General features: G+C 43.8%; 1 protein-coding gene across 1 annotated transcript in view; it reads right to left on the reverse strand.

Annotated features, from left to right (window-relative positions):
* The window catches only part of LOC112611020 (selection and upkeep of intraepithelial T-cells protein 1), a 218,108-nt gene extending 202,401 nt beyond the window's left edge, over positions 1-15,707 (reverse strand). The window contains exons 1-3 of the mRNA XM_025364736.1: positions 15,651-15,707; positions 4,935-4,992; positions 2,364-2,444 (exon numbers count right to left, since the gene is read on the reverse strand). Of these exons, the coding sequence (XP_025220521.1) occupies positions 2,364-2,444; positions 4,935-4,992 (139 nt within the window). The 5' untranslated portion in view covers positions 15,651-15,707. The remainder of the gene's footprint in view (positions 1-2,363; positions 2,445-4,934; positions 4,993-15,650) is intronic.
* Positions 15,708-16,503: the final 796 nt, after the last annotated feature.

Below are 16,503 nucleotides of genomic sequence, written 5' to 3' on the forward strand. Positions count from 1 at the left end.
TGCTTAAAGAACCTTTTCTAATACTTGTTAAAATTGGAAGCAGTCAATATGTGCTTCAGTAAGAGAATGGATAAACAAACTATGGTAAGTCCATACAATGAACTATTACTCAGTGATAGAAATAAATGAGTTATGAAGCTATTAAAAGACACGTGGGAAGATTAAATACATATTACTAAGTGAAATAAGTCAGTCTGAAAAGGGCACATACTGTATGAATCCAACTGTACGACATTCTGAGTCAGACCTATAGAGAGTAAAAAGAGTAGTAATTGGCCAGGTTTCAGGGGAAGGGAGGAATGAACAGGTGAAGCACAGAACATTTTTATGATAGTGAAATTATATTGTATGATACTATAATGGTGGATGCATAGCATAATACATTTATATAATGAATTGGAGAATTCCAGAGGCTGATCAAGGAAAAAGATAAGACCATAGGTGGCAGTAGCACACAAAAGCTTCTATTTGGACACCACTTGGACAGGGTTGCAAAAAGAGCAGTTCTCACAGGATAAGGCCTTATAGAAGCACAGGGGACCACCATCCAGAATGCAGGAGGACAAAGGCACTCCCAAGGATGGGAGGGGAGATGCTGTGTGTCTAGATAACATCACTTCACAGCATGGTAGGAAGCTGCTGGGTCAGAGGGCTCTGAAGAGCATCAGGCTGCAGTTTATATAACTACAAGGGTTTTCTTATCTACAGCTGGCAGATGTTGGGTGCAGTTTCCCAAGGTGTACAAAGCAGGAAGACATAAAATGGCAGAAAAAAAAATCTACCTGTTCGGGATATATTTACAACAACTGGATGTGAAAACACTTCAGTTTGGCATCCTGGGCTTTTGAGCTAATGAGTCTCAGCCTGATTTAAGAAGCAAGCAACAAAGGGCCAATATGCAAAGGCCATCGCTGGCTCATTTCTACAACAATTTGTTAAATCTTAGAGAAAGGTACAACACAGAGTGTTTAACATAAACTTGGACTTTAGTCAATAATCATCTATCAATATTGGTTCATTAATTTCAATAAATGTACCACACAAATGAAAGAGGTTAACAAAAGGGGCAACTCTGTGGGAGGGGGGCAGGTAGAGAAGAGGCAGAGGGGTTATGTGGGAACTCTATATACGTTTTGCACAATTTTTCTGTAAACCTAAAACTTCTATAGAAAATAAAGTCTATAATAATTTTAAAAGTCCATGAGGAGAAAAAGGAGAGTGAAATAAATGGAAACTTGGGGGAAATTTTGTAATTCACAAAATAAAATCAAAAATCAAAACCAAACAATTCTGCACATCCAAAATATAATTCACAAGTCCATTGAGTTATAAACCGGTCAAAAATACATGGAAAAGTTAACAGATCAAAAAGCAAATTGTAATGTGTGCAAGTTTAATGCAAAGGAAATGTGAAGTAAGGCCATTAAGTGGGCAGTTTAGATCAAATGAATACAATTTTTTGAGAGGAAGGAAGGCCACCCTAACTCAATAAACAAGTAAAATATTATCATTGTGAGTTTCTATTTTTCATCTGTAAGTTTGGAAAATATGAAAAATCCTGATACCTGTAACATCCACCTGAAAAACTCACATATGCTGTTGGTGGACAGGTACATTGGTAACTATTTCAGAATAATATTTTTAATATAATAAAAACAGCACATAGCCTTGACAAATAGTTCTGTTCTTAGAAATATTTCCTACATTCTTACACATAGATATGCTTAAAATATATGTGCATAATGTTTGTGGTAGCTTTTGTTTTATTAGCCAAAGACTGGAAACTACCCAAATATGCATCAGTAAGATTTGTACCATGTAACAAGTAGATTTTGCCAGAAATTTTAAATCTTGTGTGCCACTTATTGGTTCAGGCTTTTAATGTATTTGTCTCTAAATAAACTATATTTATATCTGCTTTGCATTGATCACCTTCCACTGCAAATTTTCATCATCTATCAAGGTCCCACCAGCCTATTGTGTCTTTGCTTATCTTACTGTACAGATAACTCACATGGATTCCAATATGGACCACAATTTGGGCCATTGTATAAGATATAAGTAAATCATATGTCCTCAATACAAATATTGAGTTCTTGCGGGCAAATATTAGGACTTCTTCATTTGTTTGTTTGTTTGTTTTCTCCCTGGAACCTAACACAAATCTGGGTACATGAAAAAGACTTGTTGATTAGAAGTAGTTTTTCCTAACCATAAGACAATTCTTACAGTACATGTCCTCATTACATAACTGTATTAAACCTAAGGAACAATGCTCAAGAATTTATTCCTTTTGTTTGGTCCTTGCTTTTTCTGGCACACTTCATATTGCCAAGACCCACAAGGGTAAGAGAGAGTCATACCTGAACTTGGTATTGTCATCTGGAGGAGATTCATAACAACAAAGTATCTGGAGAAAGACAGCCCTGCAGTTTCCATTATACCTGTAATAAGAAATTAGGCAGGTTCCGTGAGAACAGGATTAATATGTCACAGAAATCACGTATCTCCACATCTTCCTGCAGTAATTAACTCTCAAATAGAGTTACCAGAAAAAACGTAGAACTACCAGTTAGATTTGAACTTCAGATAGGCAGTGTAAATTTTTTAGTATAAATACTTCTTGGGCATCATATAATTTTTATTTTCTAAATCTGGTAACTCCACTTTTAAGATGTTTAATATAATGACCAAGTCCAGTCAGAGGTGTCTTTCTCGTTAAAGGATTTCTTCCTCCCAGGCTAGATGTCATTTGTCTTCTGGTATTGTAAACTTCATCAGGTGACCCGCTTCTCCAGAGAAAGTGGCAGCAAGTCTAGGGAGTAGATCCTGTTCTCCAAAACCTTAGTAGCCTAAGCATCTGCCACAGTTAGCTACATTTAGGTTCAAAGAAAAATTTAAAGACAAATTTAGCTCTATTATTCTCATGGAATGAATTAAGTAACCACTTTATAAGAGAACATGACTTTCTTTTCTTTAGTTGTGGCAATCCCCCAGAATTTTCTGCTTCTGAAGAACTCACAATTAGAGACAGGTGAATGAGTGTATATGGCCAAGGAGAACAAATGGTAAAATACAATATTGCATATTTAGTCTAATGTGAAGGTTTTTCATCAGTTCTGTAATGTTTTGGCTTTTGATTCAGCAGACAAATGTGATGGTTATCTATTTATCCCCAACAAAAAAAGGTTTGCTAGATTCTAGGGTCATAGGCAAGTGAACAGACACTTGGATAGTAACAATAATGTAAAAGTGCCATCCTATGAACGTGGGCAGTTCTTGCAACCTTGGAGAGCAATTCACTCTGCAGTATCATGGCAGGGAGAAGGTTCACAAAATGAAGACTTTACTAGTGAGGTGGTGTCTACATTTTGAAGAATGAAGTGGTATCTCATACAATATAAAGGGAATGAGGACATACACCAGATTCAATATGCAGAAACCTTACTGAGCAAGGGAAATTGAGGAATATATTTGTCTAGCAAGATTAAGGAGTGAGGCAGAGAGCACACTGTGAAGGGCTTCATATGCCAGGGTAATGAATTTAAGCTTTATCCTTTAGGCTAGGGAACTACTAAGAGGCTAAGAGGTAGTACGCATAGTGGATAAAAGTGAGGTCCTAAAATGGTACTGTCTTTACTATTCAGTTGTATCAGCTTAGGCAAGTTACTATAACACACTCTGTAACTCTGTTTATTCAGCTGTAAGTAAGGAATAATAATTTTTCCTCATTACATTTATTATTGGAATTGATTGAATTTTTGTATATAAAGTGGTCATAATGACACTATACTATAAAGTATGAGTACTACAAGGAAATTAAGAATGGTAAAGTATTTGTTGACTCATCATTTTTTGTACATTGAAGTTTATTGTTTAAGAGTGATAAAAAGTAGGACTTCGGAACCAGACTCAAATCCTAACTCATAGTTTCCATTAAAACAAAAAAGTCCTCATCGTCCTTAAGTTTTAGTTACTGCTTCCTGCTTCTACTCCCTCAAGCCTAGGGATGGTCACAACCCTTTTATTTTAGCTCCAGGATATTGCAATAGGATTTCCGTACACCTCGTTCACACATTTGTAAATGATCTTTTATTTGAATGCCCCAAAATATGAGCATTTCATCTGATTTGTATTTATTAGAGCCATGACTGATGCAGGAACTGGTACTGAAAGTGTCTCCCAGAAAGAAACTCTCCAAATATGATTCTGAAATTGGTTTGCTTATGTATTCAAGGAGGCCACAGCTAATGTATAGGATGGGCAATGTGTAGGATGCCATGGCACCAAACTTATGCAATTTGCCAATAATTGTGATACCGGTTTAACTGCAAGTGTGATGTAAGGTACAGAGAAGAAAACGAAGTGACTTGGTTGCTATGGCAAAAATAGTAATTTTAAAGACTATGCAGTCCTCTACCTTCTTCAGACTGCCCTAGAAGATGGACTTAAGGAAAAGGGGAAATATAAAGTTCTAAATGTACAATGGAGAATATGTTTGAAAAACGCAGAGGTCTAAATTTCAGCTCCAAAGGAGTCCCTCATCTTCTTCCTAGCCATGAGACATGTAGCAGAAGACTTTTAGTTTTCAGGAACCTAGTAGGTTAGATGGGTACATCTATAAAGGGACAGGCATTCATCTTGAAGGGACAGATACTTACTCTGTTATTGGATCTGATGTCCCTACCAGCAGCGCTTCTTCATGCACAACAACTCATACACATACAGAATGCTCTTTCATCCCATGATATCCCATACACCAGCAGTCCCCAACCTTTTTGGTACCAAGGACAGGTTTCATGGAAAACAATTTTTCCATGGACTAGGGGAAGGGAGGATTAGTTTGGTGATGTATCAAGTGCATTACATCTATTGTGCAGTTCATTTCTACTATTAAACATTGTAATATATAATGAAATAATTATACAACTCACCATAATGCAGAATCTGTAGGAGCCCTGAGCTGGTTTTCCTGCAACTAGATGGTCCCATCTGGGCATGACAGTGGGAGACAGTGACAGATCATCAGGTATGAGATTCTCATAAGGAGCATGCAACTAGATCCCTCACATCCACAGTTTACAATAGGTTTTGCACTCCTATGAGAATCTAATGCTGCTGCTGATCTGACAGGAGACAGAGCTCAGGAGGTAATGTGAGCAATAGGGAGGACCTATAAATACAGATAGAGCTCACTTGCTTGCCCTCCACTCACTTCCTGCCATCTGCCCGATTCCTAACAAGCCATGTACCAGAAACAGTCCATGGCCTGGGGGTGGGGACCCCTGCTATACAACATTGTCTCTCACAAACAGAATCATTTTACAGCAAATGAAGCACAGCAATGGGCTTAACACCATGACATTCCCTAGTCTCACCACATTCTCACAACCCAGATAGAACTGACTTCATAGAGCCTCCAATAGGCGCAGGTAGGACTGAAAGAAATCAGGCACATTCCTCAGCCCCGGGCTCAACACAAACAGGCCCAGTACAAACACATCCCACCATTTATCTCTCAACTTCCTGAGCCCAGTACAAACACATTTCTCAACTCAGAGACTACCATATATCTCAACTTTAGAAAAACACCACCTGGAAAGTCTCCGATAAGGACACAGCCGTTTGTGGTTTTACTGAAAGCGCGGGAACCAATAGAAAACTGCTAAATGTATAACTTAAAATGTTAACCAATTGTAGTGCTGTAACCAAAAGAATTCCCTTGTTCTTCTGTAACTTTACGTATCCTATTTACATCAGGCTATAAAAGGCAAGCACTCGCATTGTTCGGGGCCCTCTAGTATGCTGTGGAATGGAGGGACCAAGTTCGAACTTGCAGTAAAAGATCCTTGCCACTTGGCTTTGACTCTGGGCTCTGGTGGTCTTCTTTGGGGAACATACTGTCTGGGCATTACATCTGGGGGCTCGTCCGGGATTCCCCAAGCCCACCAGACCCCTGGTCAACGGATCTACCAGGATCGATCTGCTGATAGGTGAGCCGGCTCGTCTCTGTTTGTCTGTCTGTGTCTGTTCTGAACCTGTATCTGTGACTCGCGAGGTCTGAAACTGAAGCTGACGCAGTCCTGGCGGACGCACTATAGGACGGCCAGCGGAGACCGGTGGGAGATGTCCCCTGGCTCTCGTCTGATCTAGATTTTTATCTGAACTGATTCTGACCCGGGCTTCCGGAGCACGCTTGCGGCTAGATATTATTAATATGCCAGATTTCCTTTACAGGAATTCTAACCCATATTCTTTTGCAGGAAGAGACTACAAATTATTACAGGATGGGTAATACCCAGAGCACTCCCCTATCTCTCCTAACACGTAATTTCAAGGATGTTAGAGCAAGGGGCCATGATCTTAGTATAGAAATCAGGAGGGGAAAGCTAATTACCCTGTGCCACTCCGAATGGCCGGCCTTTGATGTGGGGTGGCCACTCGAAGGGACGTTCCGACTTCCTGTCATCACTAAAGTCCAAGATTTTCCTACCTGGGCATGCGGGCCACTTGGATCAAATCCCATATATCCTCATATGGCAGGACCTTGTTGAGAACCCGCCTCCTTGGCTGTCCCCTTTCCAATTAGCCCCTGAACCCTGTAAGGCACTGGTTGCTCGGCCACTAAAATCCAAGCAACCGACTGCCCCCCCATCCTGTTCTACCTGATAGTGGGGACCCACTGTCCACAGAACCCCCTCCGTACCCCTCCGGGCCCCAGGCCCCAGCCCCCTGGGCTGAGCCGCGGGAAGGAGCAGGCAGACGGGAGGTGGCCGGTGCACCCGGACCCGCTGAAAGTGGAAGTAACTTTGAAGGGCCGGCGGGGCGGACACGAGGGTGCACTTTGTGGGCTAGCCCCCCCCAGCCGCCTGACTCCACAGTGGCTCTACCCCTTCGGGAAATAGGACCCCCAGATGACATGGGAATCCCCAGGCTCCAGTACTGGCCATTCTCCACCAGTGATCTGTATAACTGGAAGACCCAGAGTGCTTGGTTTTCAGACAACCCCAAAGATTTAATGGCTTTACTGGATAGTGTCATGTTCACCCACCAGCCCACTTGGGATGATTGTCAGCAGCTCCTCCGAATCTTGTTCACAATGGAGGAGCGAGAGAGAATACAGGTAGAAACTAGAAAGCTGGTCCCGGGGGATGACGGTCAACCGACTGCCAACCCCGACCTCATAAATGCGACTTTTCCTCTGACCAGGCCGGCGTGGGACTACAACACGGCAGAAGGTAGGGGACAGCTACACCTTTATTGCCAGACTCTAATGGCGGGTCTCCGGGCAGTTGCTCGCAAGCCCACTAATTTGGCTAAAGTATACTCTGTTCTGCAGGGAAAGACAGAAAGCCCAGCTACCTACTTAGAAAGATTAATGGAAGCTTTTAGACAGTACACCCCCATAGACCCAGAGGCTCCAGGAAGTCAGGCAGCTGTTGTAATGTCTTTTGTAAATCAGGCGGCCCCAGACATTAAAAGGAAACTCCAGAAATTAGAAGACTTAGAGGGAAAACAGATTCAGGACCTCCTTCAGATAGCCCAGTGGGTTTACAATAACAGAGATACTCCAGAGGAAAAGCAATTTAAGGCCACTGAAAAAATGACCAAGGTCCTGGCAGCAGTAGTGCAGAAAGAATATCTACAGCCAGAGAACACCCAACCTAGGCGGTCCCCCAGACATGATAATCTGAGCAAAGACCAATGTGCCTACTGTAAGGAAGCTGGCCACTGGGTAAGAGACTGACCCAAAAAGAAACAACGAGGACAGGGACCCCCTACGTCTACACCCGTACTAGTCACTCAAGACGAAGACTAGGGGAGACGGGGTTTGGACCCCCTCCCCGAACCTAGGGTAACTTTGCAAGTGGAGGGGTCCGCAGTTCAGTTCTTGGTCGATACGGGAGCACAGCACTCGGTCCTAGTTAAAACTAATGGAAAATTATCCTCCAAGTCCTCGTGGGTACAAGGGGCCACAGGAATTAAGAAATACCCCTGGACAACACAAAGAATAGTAAACCTCGGAGCCAGGAATGTAACCCATTCTTTCCTGGTCATCCCTGAGAGCCCCTGTCCCCTACTAGGGAGAGACCTGCTAACTAAAATGGGAGCACAGATCCATTTCCTCCCTGAGGGGCCCATCGTGACCAACTCCCAAAATCAGCCCATGTCCATCCTGACTATAACCCTAGAAGATGAGTACCGGCTCCACCACGAGTGAGCGGCCCCTGACCAGGACATAGCACCCTGGCTCCAGCAATATCCAGGAGCTTGGGCGGAAACGGGGGGCTTAGGACTAGCAAAACACCGTCCTGCCTTGTTTGTTGAACTTAAGCCTGGGACAGACCCCATGCGGGTATGCCAATACCCGATGCCCCTAGAGGCCAAAGAAGGGATTGCACCGCATATTCGCCGGCTACTCGACCAAGGGGTCCTTCACCCATGTCACTCGCCCTGGAATACTCCATTGTTGCCGGTACGAAAAACTAATAGCGGAGAATACAGACCTGTACAAGACTTGAGAGAAGTCAATAAGAGGGTTATGGACATACATCCAACTGTGCCTAACCCGTATGCCCTCCTGAGTACCCTAAACCCTAAACATCAATGGTACACTGTTTTAGATTTGAAAGATGCTTTCTTCAGTTTGCCTTTAGCCCCTCAGAGCCAAAAGCTCTTCGCCTTTCAGTGGAATGACCCTGGAAGGGGCATAAGTGGCCAACTGACATGGACCAGACTGCCACAGGGATTCAAAAACTCTCCTACCCTGTTTGATGAGGCCCTCCATGAAGACCTGGGTGAGTACCGATGCAAACACCCTGAAATAACCTTACTACAGTATGTCGATGACCTCCTGATTGCTGCTGAGACCCAAGAAGCTTGTATTCAAGGGACCAAGGGTCTCTTACAATCTCTAGGGAATCTAGGCTACCGAGCCTCGGCAAAGAAAGCTCAAATCTGTAAATCAGAAGTAACATATCTGGGGTACCTGCTAAAAGGAGGGCAGCGCTGGTTAACAAACGCCCGGAAGCAGACTGTTCTGCAGATCCCCAGGCCACAATCCACCCGACAAGTAAGGGAATTCCTGGGGTCGGCGGGATTTTGTAGACTATGGATACCTGGGTTCGCAGAGCTGGCAAAACCCTTGTATCAGGTAACACAGGGGCAGCAGCCATTTAATTGGACAGAAGAAGCCGAGTCGGCTTTCCAAAAGATCAAAACCACCCTACTCTCTGTGCCTGCACTGGGACTACCTGATGTCACCAAGCCCTTCCACTTATACGTGGACGAGAGCAAGGGTGTCGCCAAGGCGGTAATAACTCAAAACTTAGGCCCCTGGCAGAGGCCGGTTGCCTACCTGTCAAAGAAATTAGACCCAGTGGCTGCCGGGTGGCCCCTTGTCTCCGAATGATTGCGGCCACGGCCCTGATGGTACAAGATGCTGACAAACTTGTCATGGGTCAAGAATTACGGGTCATTACCCCACATGCCATCGAGGGTGTACTCAAACAGCCACCTAATCGATGGATAAGTAACGCCCGGCTCACCCACTACCAAGGACTACTACTAAATCCCCTCAGGATAACTTTCCTGCCCCCAACAACCTTAAACCCTGCCTTGCTGCTGCCCAACCCGGACCTGGACGCCCCGCTCCACGATTGCACCGAGATACTAGCTCAGGTGCACGGAGTTCAAGAGGACCTGCAGGACCGCCCACTTCCTGACGCTGACCTAGTCTGGTTCACTGATGGGAGCAGCTTCGTACACCAAGGCCAGAGGTACGCGGGAGCGGCAGTGACTTCAGAGACTGAGGTAATCTGGGCGGAACCCCTGCCCCCAGGGACATCGGCCCAGAAGGCCGAACTGATAGCGCTCACCCAAGCTCTTACCTTAGGGGCAGGGAAGAAACTGACAGTATACACAGACAGCGGATATGCTTTTGCTACGGCGCACATACATGGGGCCAATTACAGGGAGCGAGGGTTACTAATGGCTGAAGGAAAAGAGATAAAAAACAAGCAAGAGATCCTAGCCCTGTTAACAGCCCTATGGAGACCAGAAAAATTAGCTATTGTACATTGCCCAGGGCATCAGAAACCAACCACTCCAACTGCTCAAGGCAACTTTCTGGCAGACCAAACTGCAAGGAGTGTGGCAAAGGCTCCCAGCCAACTCCTTGCACTCCAGCTCCCTGATCCGGGCCTCCGGGACTTGCCATATCTCCCTGATTATTCAGAACAAGATCTCCAGTGGATTGACAAACTTCCCCTGAAACAGATCCAGAATAGGTGGTAGACTGATGCTAATGACCAAACCATCCTACCAGAAAAATTAGGACAACAAGTGTTAGAACACATCCACCGAACCACCCACCTGGGTGCCCGGCGGATGATAGACCTGATCAGACGCTCCAAGCTTAAAATCAGACATATAGCCAAAATGGCCAGCAGCATCATGACCAGTTGCAGAGTCTGCCAGCTTAACAACGCCTACCCCCAATCTCAGGCTGCAACGGGAACAAGGCTCAGGGGAACCAGGCCTGGTATCTACTGGGAAGTAGATTTTACTGAGATAAAGCCAGGAAAATACGGGTATCGGTACTTACTTGTCTTTATAGATACTTTTTCAGGGTGGACTGAAGCATTCCCAACCAAAAGGGAACCTGCTCAGGTTGTAGCAAAGAAAATTCTGGAAGATATCCTCCCCAGGTATGGCTTCCCCATCCAGATAGGGTCAGATAATGGGCTGGCCTTCATCGCTAAGGTAAGTCAGGATTTGGCTTCCATCCTTGGGGCAAATTGGAAACTACATTGCGCTTACAGGCCCCAGAGTTCAGGACAGGTAGAGAGGATGAATTGGACCTTAAAAGAAACCTTAACTAAATTGACTATGGAGACTGGTGCTAATTGGGTGGTCCTTCTCCCCTACGCTCTCTTCAGGGCCCGTAATACCTCTTACAGACTGGGCCTTACCCCTTACGAAATCATGTATGGCAGGCCCCCACCCCTGGTTCCCAGCCTAAAAGATGATCTGCTTAAGTCTGAAACAGAAAATGTCTCTGAACTCTTATTTTCCCTACAAGCCTTGCAGAAAATTCACCAAGAAATCTGGCCCAAGCTGAAGGAACTATATGAGACCAGCCCCCCACCGACACCCCATCCATACCAGCCAGGAGACTGGGTCCTGGTTAAGCAACACCGACAAGAGACTCTAGAACCCAGGTGGAAGGGACCACTCCAGGTACTCCTAACCACACCCACCGCCCTGAAGATAGAAGGCATCGCGTTGTGGATCCACTACACCCACGTCAAGCCAGTGGACCCAACCTCCGACCTTCTGGGGCCAATCACGGTGGCGGCTGAAGCACCGGCCACATGGACTGTGGACAGAGCTAAGAACAACCCCTTAAAATTCACCCTGCGCCAGCAGCATAGCTCACTGCAAACATGCAGTTAGGTAGTCTAACCCTAACGTTAGTCGCCCTAGTGGCCGCTGGGGAAAACACAAAACCAGCTCCTAATCCCTTTACCTGGAGATTCTGGCTTTATGAAAACCAAACCCACCCTGAGCAACCTCATAAGCCCAGGAAATTATTGGCCAGTGCTGATTGCCCCTCCTCAGGGTGCAATAGCCCAATTTTACTAAATTTTACTGGTTTTCAAATAGCCAAACCAATGGCACCAATGATATGCTTTGAGTTCGATCAGACTAAATACAATTGTAGGCACTATTGGTGGCATCAAAATGCTGGCTGCCCTTATAACTATTGTAACATCCATAAATCCCGTTATTGGGGTAAGGAAGAACAGTTAGATCCTAAGTGGCCCTTCCATCGTAGACGAGATGGGGACTTTTCATATACATGGATAGTCAAAGACCCCTGGAACTCCCGCTGGACCACGCCTCAACATAGGGCTGTATACTACTCCTCCTCCTCCACATGGCCTAGCAGTCACCTCTATCTGTGGCGAGGTCTAGTGCAGGTACGGCCCCTGGTCCATGGGAATATCCAACGACAAGAAAACCGCCTACAACAAGATTTACGTCCTTTCTCCTGGTTAAAATTATTACAAGAAGGATTAGAACTTGCTAACCTTACAGGACTTCACAGCTTGTCTGGCTGCTTTCTGTGTGCCACTCTAGGGCATCCACTGCTAACTGCTGTCCCTCTGCCATGGGGATCCTCTACCTCTGCCCAAGCTAACAACCTCCGAAACCTCTCATATGCCCCTATCCCTAACGTGCCACTATACCTAAACCCCAGTCAGGAGAAGTTTCCCCACTGTTTCTCAGGAACTAATTCCAGCCTCTGCGACATCACTGCAATGCCCCCTAGTACCACCCTAAGGGCTCCGCCGGGCATATTCTTCTGGTGTAATGGAACATTATCTAAGAACCTGTCTGGTCCGTCTGTTACCAACCTACTGTGTCTTCCTGTCACATTAGTTCCCCGGTTGACTCTACTAACTGCCAGCAAGTTCCTGGGGTACACCAGTAACTGGACTAGTACTGCTATTCACCCAATCCCTAGACCAAGACCTGCACGAGCCATATTTCTCCCCTGCATTGCGGGAATCTCCCTCACCTCATCCCTCATTGCGGCCAGACTGGCGGGGGGAGCCCTAGGTCACACCCTCATAGAAAGCAACAAGTTTTACCAACAATTCGCCATTGCTGTGGAGGAGTCCCTTGCCTCCCTTCAGCGACAGCTCACGTCCCTAGCCCAGGTAACCTTGCAGAACCGGAGGGCCCTAGACCTACTTACTGCTGAAAAAGGTGGTACATGTATGTTTCTAAAGGAAGACTGTTGTTTCTACATAAATGAATCAGGGCTTGTAGAAGACCGGGTCCAACAGTTACGCAAGTTAAGCATAGAAGTAAAAACACAGCAGTTTGCTTCAGCTGCAGACCAATGGTGGAATTCCTCTGTTTTCCCTGTTATCCCCCTTCCTTGGACCCCTGCTAAGTCTACTATTTCTGTTTACCGTAGGACCTTGTGTTGTTAACAGAATTTTACAGTTTGTCAGGGAAAGGTTTGACACCGTACAGCTCATGGTCCTCAGAGCCCAATACCAACCTGTAAACGCTGAAACAGAATCAGACTTATAAGACCCAAGATTGGCTCTAAAGATACCTGAAAAGAAGGGGGGAATGAAAGAAATTAGGCGCATTCCTCAGCCCCGGGCTCAACACAAACAGGCCCAGTACAAACACATTCTACCATTTATCTCTCAACTTCCTGAGCCCAGTACAAACACATTTCTCAACTCAGAGACTACCATATATCTCAACTTTAGAAAAACACCACCTGGAAAGTCTCCGATAAGGACACAGCCGTTCGTGGTTTTACTGAAAGCGTGGGAACCAATAGAAAACTGCTAAATGTATAACTTAAAATGTTAACCAATTGTAGTGCTGTAACCAAAAGAATTCCCTTGTTCCTCTGTAACTTTACGTATCCTATTTACATTGGGCTATAAAAGGCAAGCACTCACATTGTTCAGGGCCCTCTTGTATGCTGTGGAATGGAGGGACCAAGTTCGAACTTGCAGTAAAAGATCCTTGCCGCTTGGCTTTGACTCTGGGCTCTGGTGGTCTTCTTTGGGGAACATACTGTCTGGGCATTACAGGACATGGGGATATGCCTTAAACTAGTGGCTAAATAATTGTGCCATTTTTTCCTGTGGCAGAATGCATAGACCTGGAAAGCAAGGAATAGATATGAGAAGTGATACTCTCACTACATGGTTTTATAACCTGCTGGAAGAATTTTGCTTCCCTTCTTGTATCTTCAACCTCAGTGTGGCTGGAGGTCCCAGGATCTCACAGAAAAATGTTTCCACCATAGAATACAGTTACGAATTAGAAGCTGAGACTGCCCTCTAGCCATTTTGCACTTCCCACATCACTGAACCAAGAGTCAGAAAAGTGTGTCATTGGTGAGCTGGAGAGACTATTCCAGAGGGCAAACAGGTGCCTTGATCAATAGTTCTGATCTACATAAACGGAAGCAATCCAAGTAAGGCAGGACAACCAAAGGCTAAGACCCAAAGAAATAAAGATTAAAAGGATCCCATCAGGTTAAGAACCTCATCTAGCTGAGGTGCTGATGGAGACATAGAGAACACAGCATGAGTGACTGAAGAGGGCACCTACAATTACCCAGTTTAGAGTTTTGTGACCAACAGAGTCTACAAAAGCTGTATTTTCTGTTTATTAACTATGGCTTTTTATTTGTTTTGCCAGAGATAATATGAATAACACTGGTGGTGATGGTCTAGGTTTCAGGCAGAAAATACAGTCAAATTAATATTACCCATCAAGATATGGTAGCTTATGGGATTGGGCTATCCTTTGGTAAAAATATAAACTTTTCACTGAAGGAAAAGACTAGAGTGGGGCAAGACTCTTGGTAAGAGGCAGAGGTGGTGGACTGTGCTGGATATCTTCTTTGTCTATCCACATCTACGTGCCACACTTCTCCAAAGGTAATTTGTAACAAAATTAGAATAAAAGTGCAATATGAAAATTGGAAATAGGGAAGAAAAAGAGTGAAGCAGTTAAAGAAAATGCAGTCTTTTGAAACATTGCTATAGAGAACCCACAGATTTTAATCTCTCAAATAAGAATCCTGATATGATTGGGTACATGTTTCTCATTTTACATATGGGTTTTGGAAGCTGTTCAAGTGATGATGTTAGTTTTTAATAGGCACAGGATTTCAGACTGGGAAAATGAAAAATTCTGGAGATTAATGGTAGTAATGGTTGCACAACAATGTGAACGCTACAGAATGAAATATTCAAAATGGTAAAATTTGTAAGTTTATGTTCTGTATATTTTTAAATGTTAAACAAAAAAGGCAAATGTGCCATCAAAGGATTATAAAAGTTAATACAACTCACATTCAACTTGTCAGGAAAGTGAGTCAGATCACAAATGAAAATACACATGTCTTTAACCCAGTATGGTCACACCGATTTTCCTGATATCATAGAAACAATGTCTAATTCATCCCTTTTCTGTTGTGCTTTTATTTGAAGTAAAATCAATGTGTTTCTGATATATCCACCTTATCTTTCAAAGATAACTGGTTAAAATACTCTCTATGAATCTTTGTCATCTTTCAAAAGCCAAAGCCAACAGTTTTGCACATTTAATATTTTTAAACTCATCTGAACTATCCTATAATAAGGTATTTCTCTTTTCCTCTATTTTGTTCTTCTCAGCTAGCTACACTAGAGATGAGGTATTCTGGTTACAAAGAATACTATGCAAGGGAGACTAGTCTCACTACTATGTGACTGAGGAATAACATGCATAGGAATACTATTTCTTTAGTCCTTATCAAAACAGATTGGAGAAATGGAGAAATTGAGACCAACATTTGGGAAAACATAATGCTACAAAGTGATTTTCTACTGATGCACAAAGAAAATTTGCATTTTTCTGAAGAAGGCTAAAGATTTTCAATTTATCTCATCCTTCTGAAATCCCAAATCTCATTAGTCTTCAAATACAGGACTGCCAAGTCCTTGGAAATGTGGAATGGGGTTCCCCCTAGAAGGCACAAAGAAGAGAGAGGAATAAAAATGAAGACCATCAATGAAATTAGAACTATGTCCCTAAATCTTACTAAGTCTACTCACCTACTTGAGCCAGGTGACACCAAATCAGTTCTCTATTGTCCCTATGAATGAGTCTCAGTTGAGTCACATGAATTTCGACAGTGCTCCAGCAGTCTTCTTGTAGCTAGGGCTAGATGTTCCAGAGTCATGTGGGGATCAGGCAAACTGCCTGGCAAAGCCCCTTCCTCTGCTGTCAGACTCAGGGAATCTGAGTCTGCCAGCCTGAATCTTATGTTCCAGTCCAAGGGAAATTCCCAGGGGACTGACTGCTTCAACCTGCGGATAGAACTCTTTGTTCAGCTTCAGTGATCACACCTGGTAGTAAGCAAGTACTAACATGACACATGTCATTCTGAAGGAAAGCAAGATGTAATCTGATGTACATATTTCATGTAATTGGTGCTGAACAAAATGGCTGTGATTAGTTTATTTTGAATGCTGTACTTGTACCTAAAAAGGAAAAGAGGGAAGCTGTGGAAGCACAAATAAAAGGCACTAAATTCAGATTAAGCATTTAGGGAAGGCTTTAGGAAGGTGATAATGGCTAAGAGAAGTCTTGAAATAAAATTACCTGCTAAACCTAGTTAAGAAAGGGATCAGAGTAGTCTTTCCAGGCTGAGGAAGCAACACCTTGAAAGACACAGGAGAGAAGATGGTGAACTCAGAAATTTTCAAGCAGTTTACTGTGACTGGAATGGTAGTTAGGATGGGAAGGAAGGATGAGAGGTGAGCTGAAGAAACAAACAAAAGTAAAATTATGAAGAGTGTAATTTCAAGAAATATATCATATATATATTATTTCTTAAGTCTCATATATGAAAGTAACTATAGATAATATAGGTTACATAAATGCATAAGTACATATAACATATAT

Source organism: Theropithecus gelada, chromosome 1, assembly GCF_003255815.1.
Source record: "Theropithecus gelada isolate Dixy chromosome 1, Tgel_1.0, whole genome shotgun sequence".
Lineage (NCBI taxonomy): Eukaryota > Metazoa > Chordata > Mammalia > Primates > Cercopithecidae > Theropithecus > Theropithecus gelada.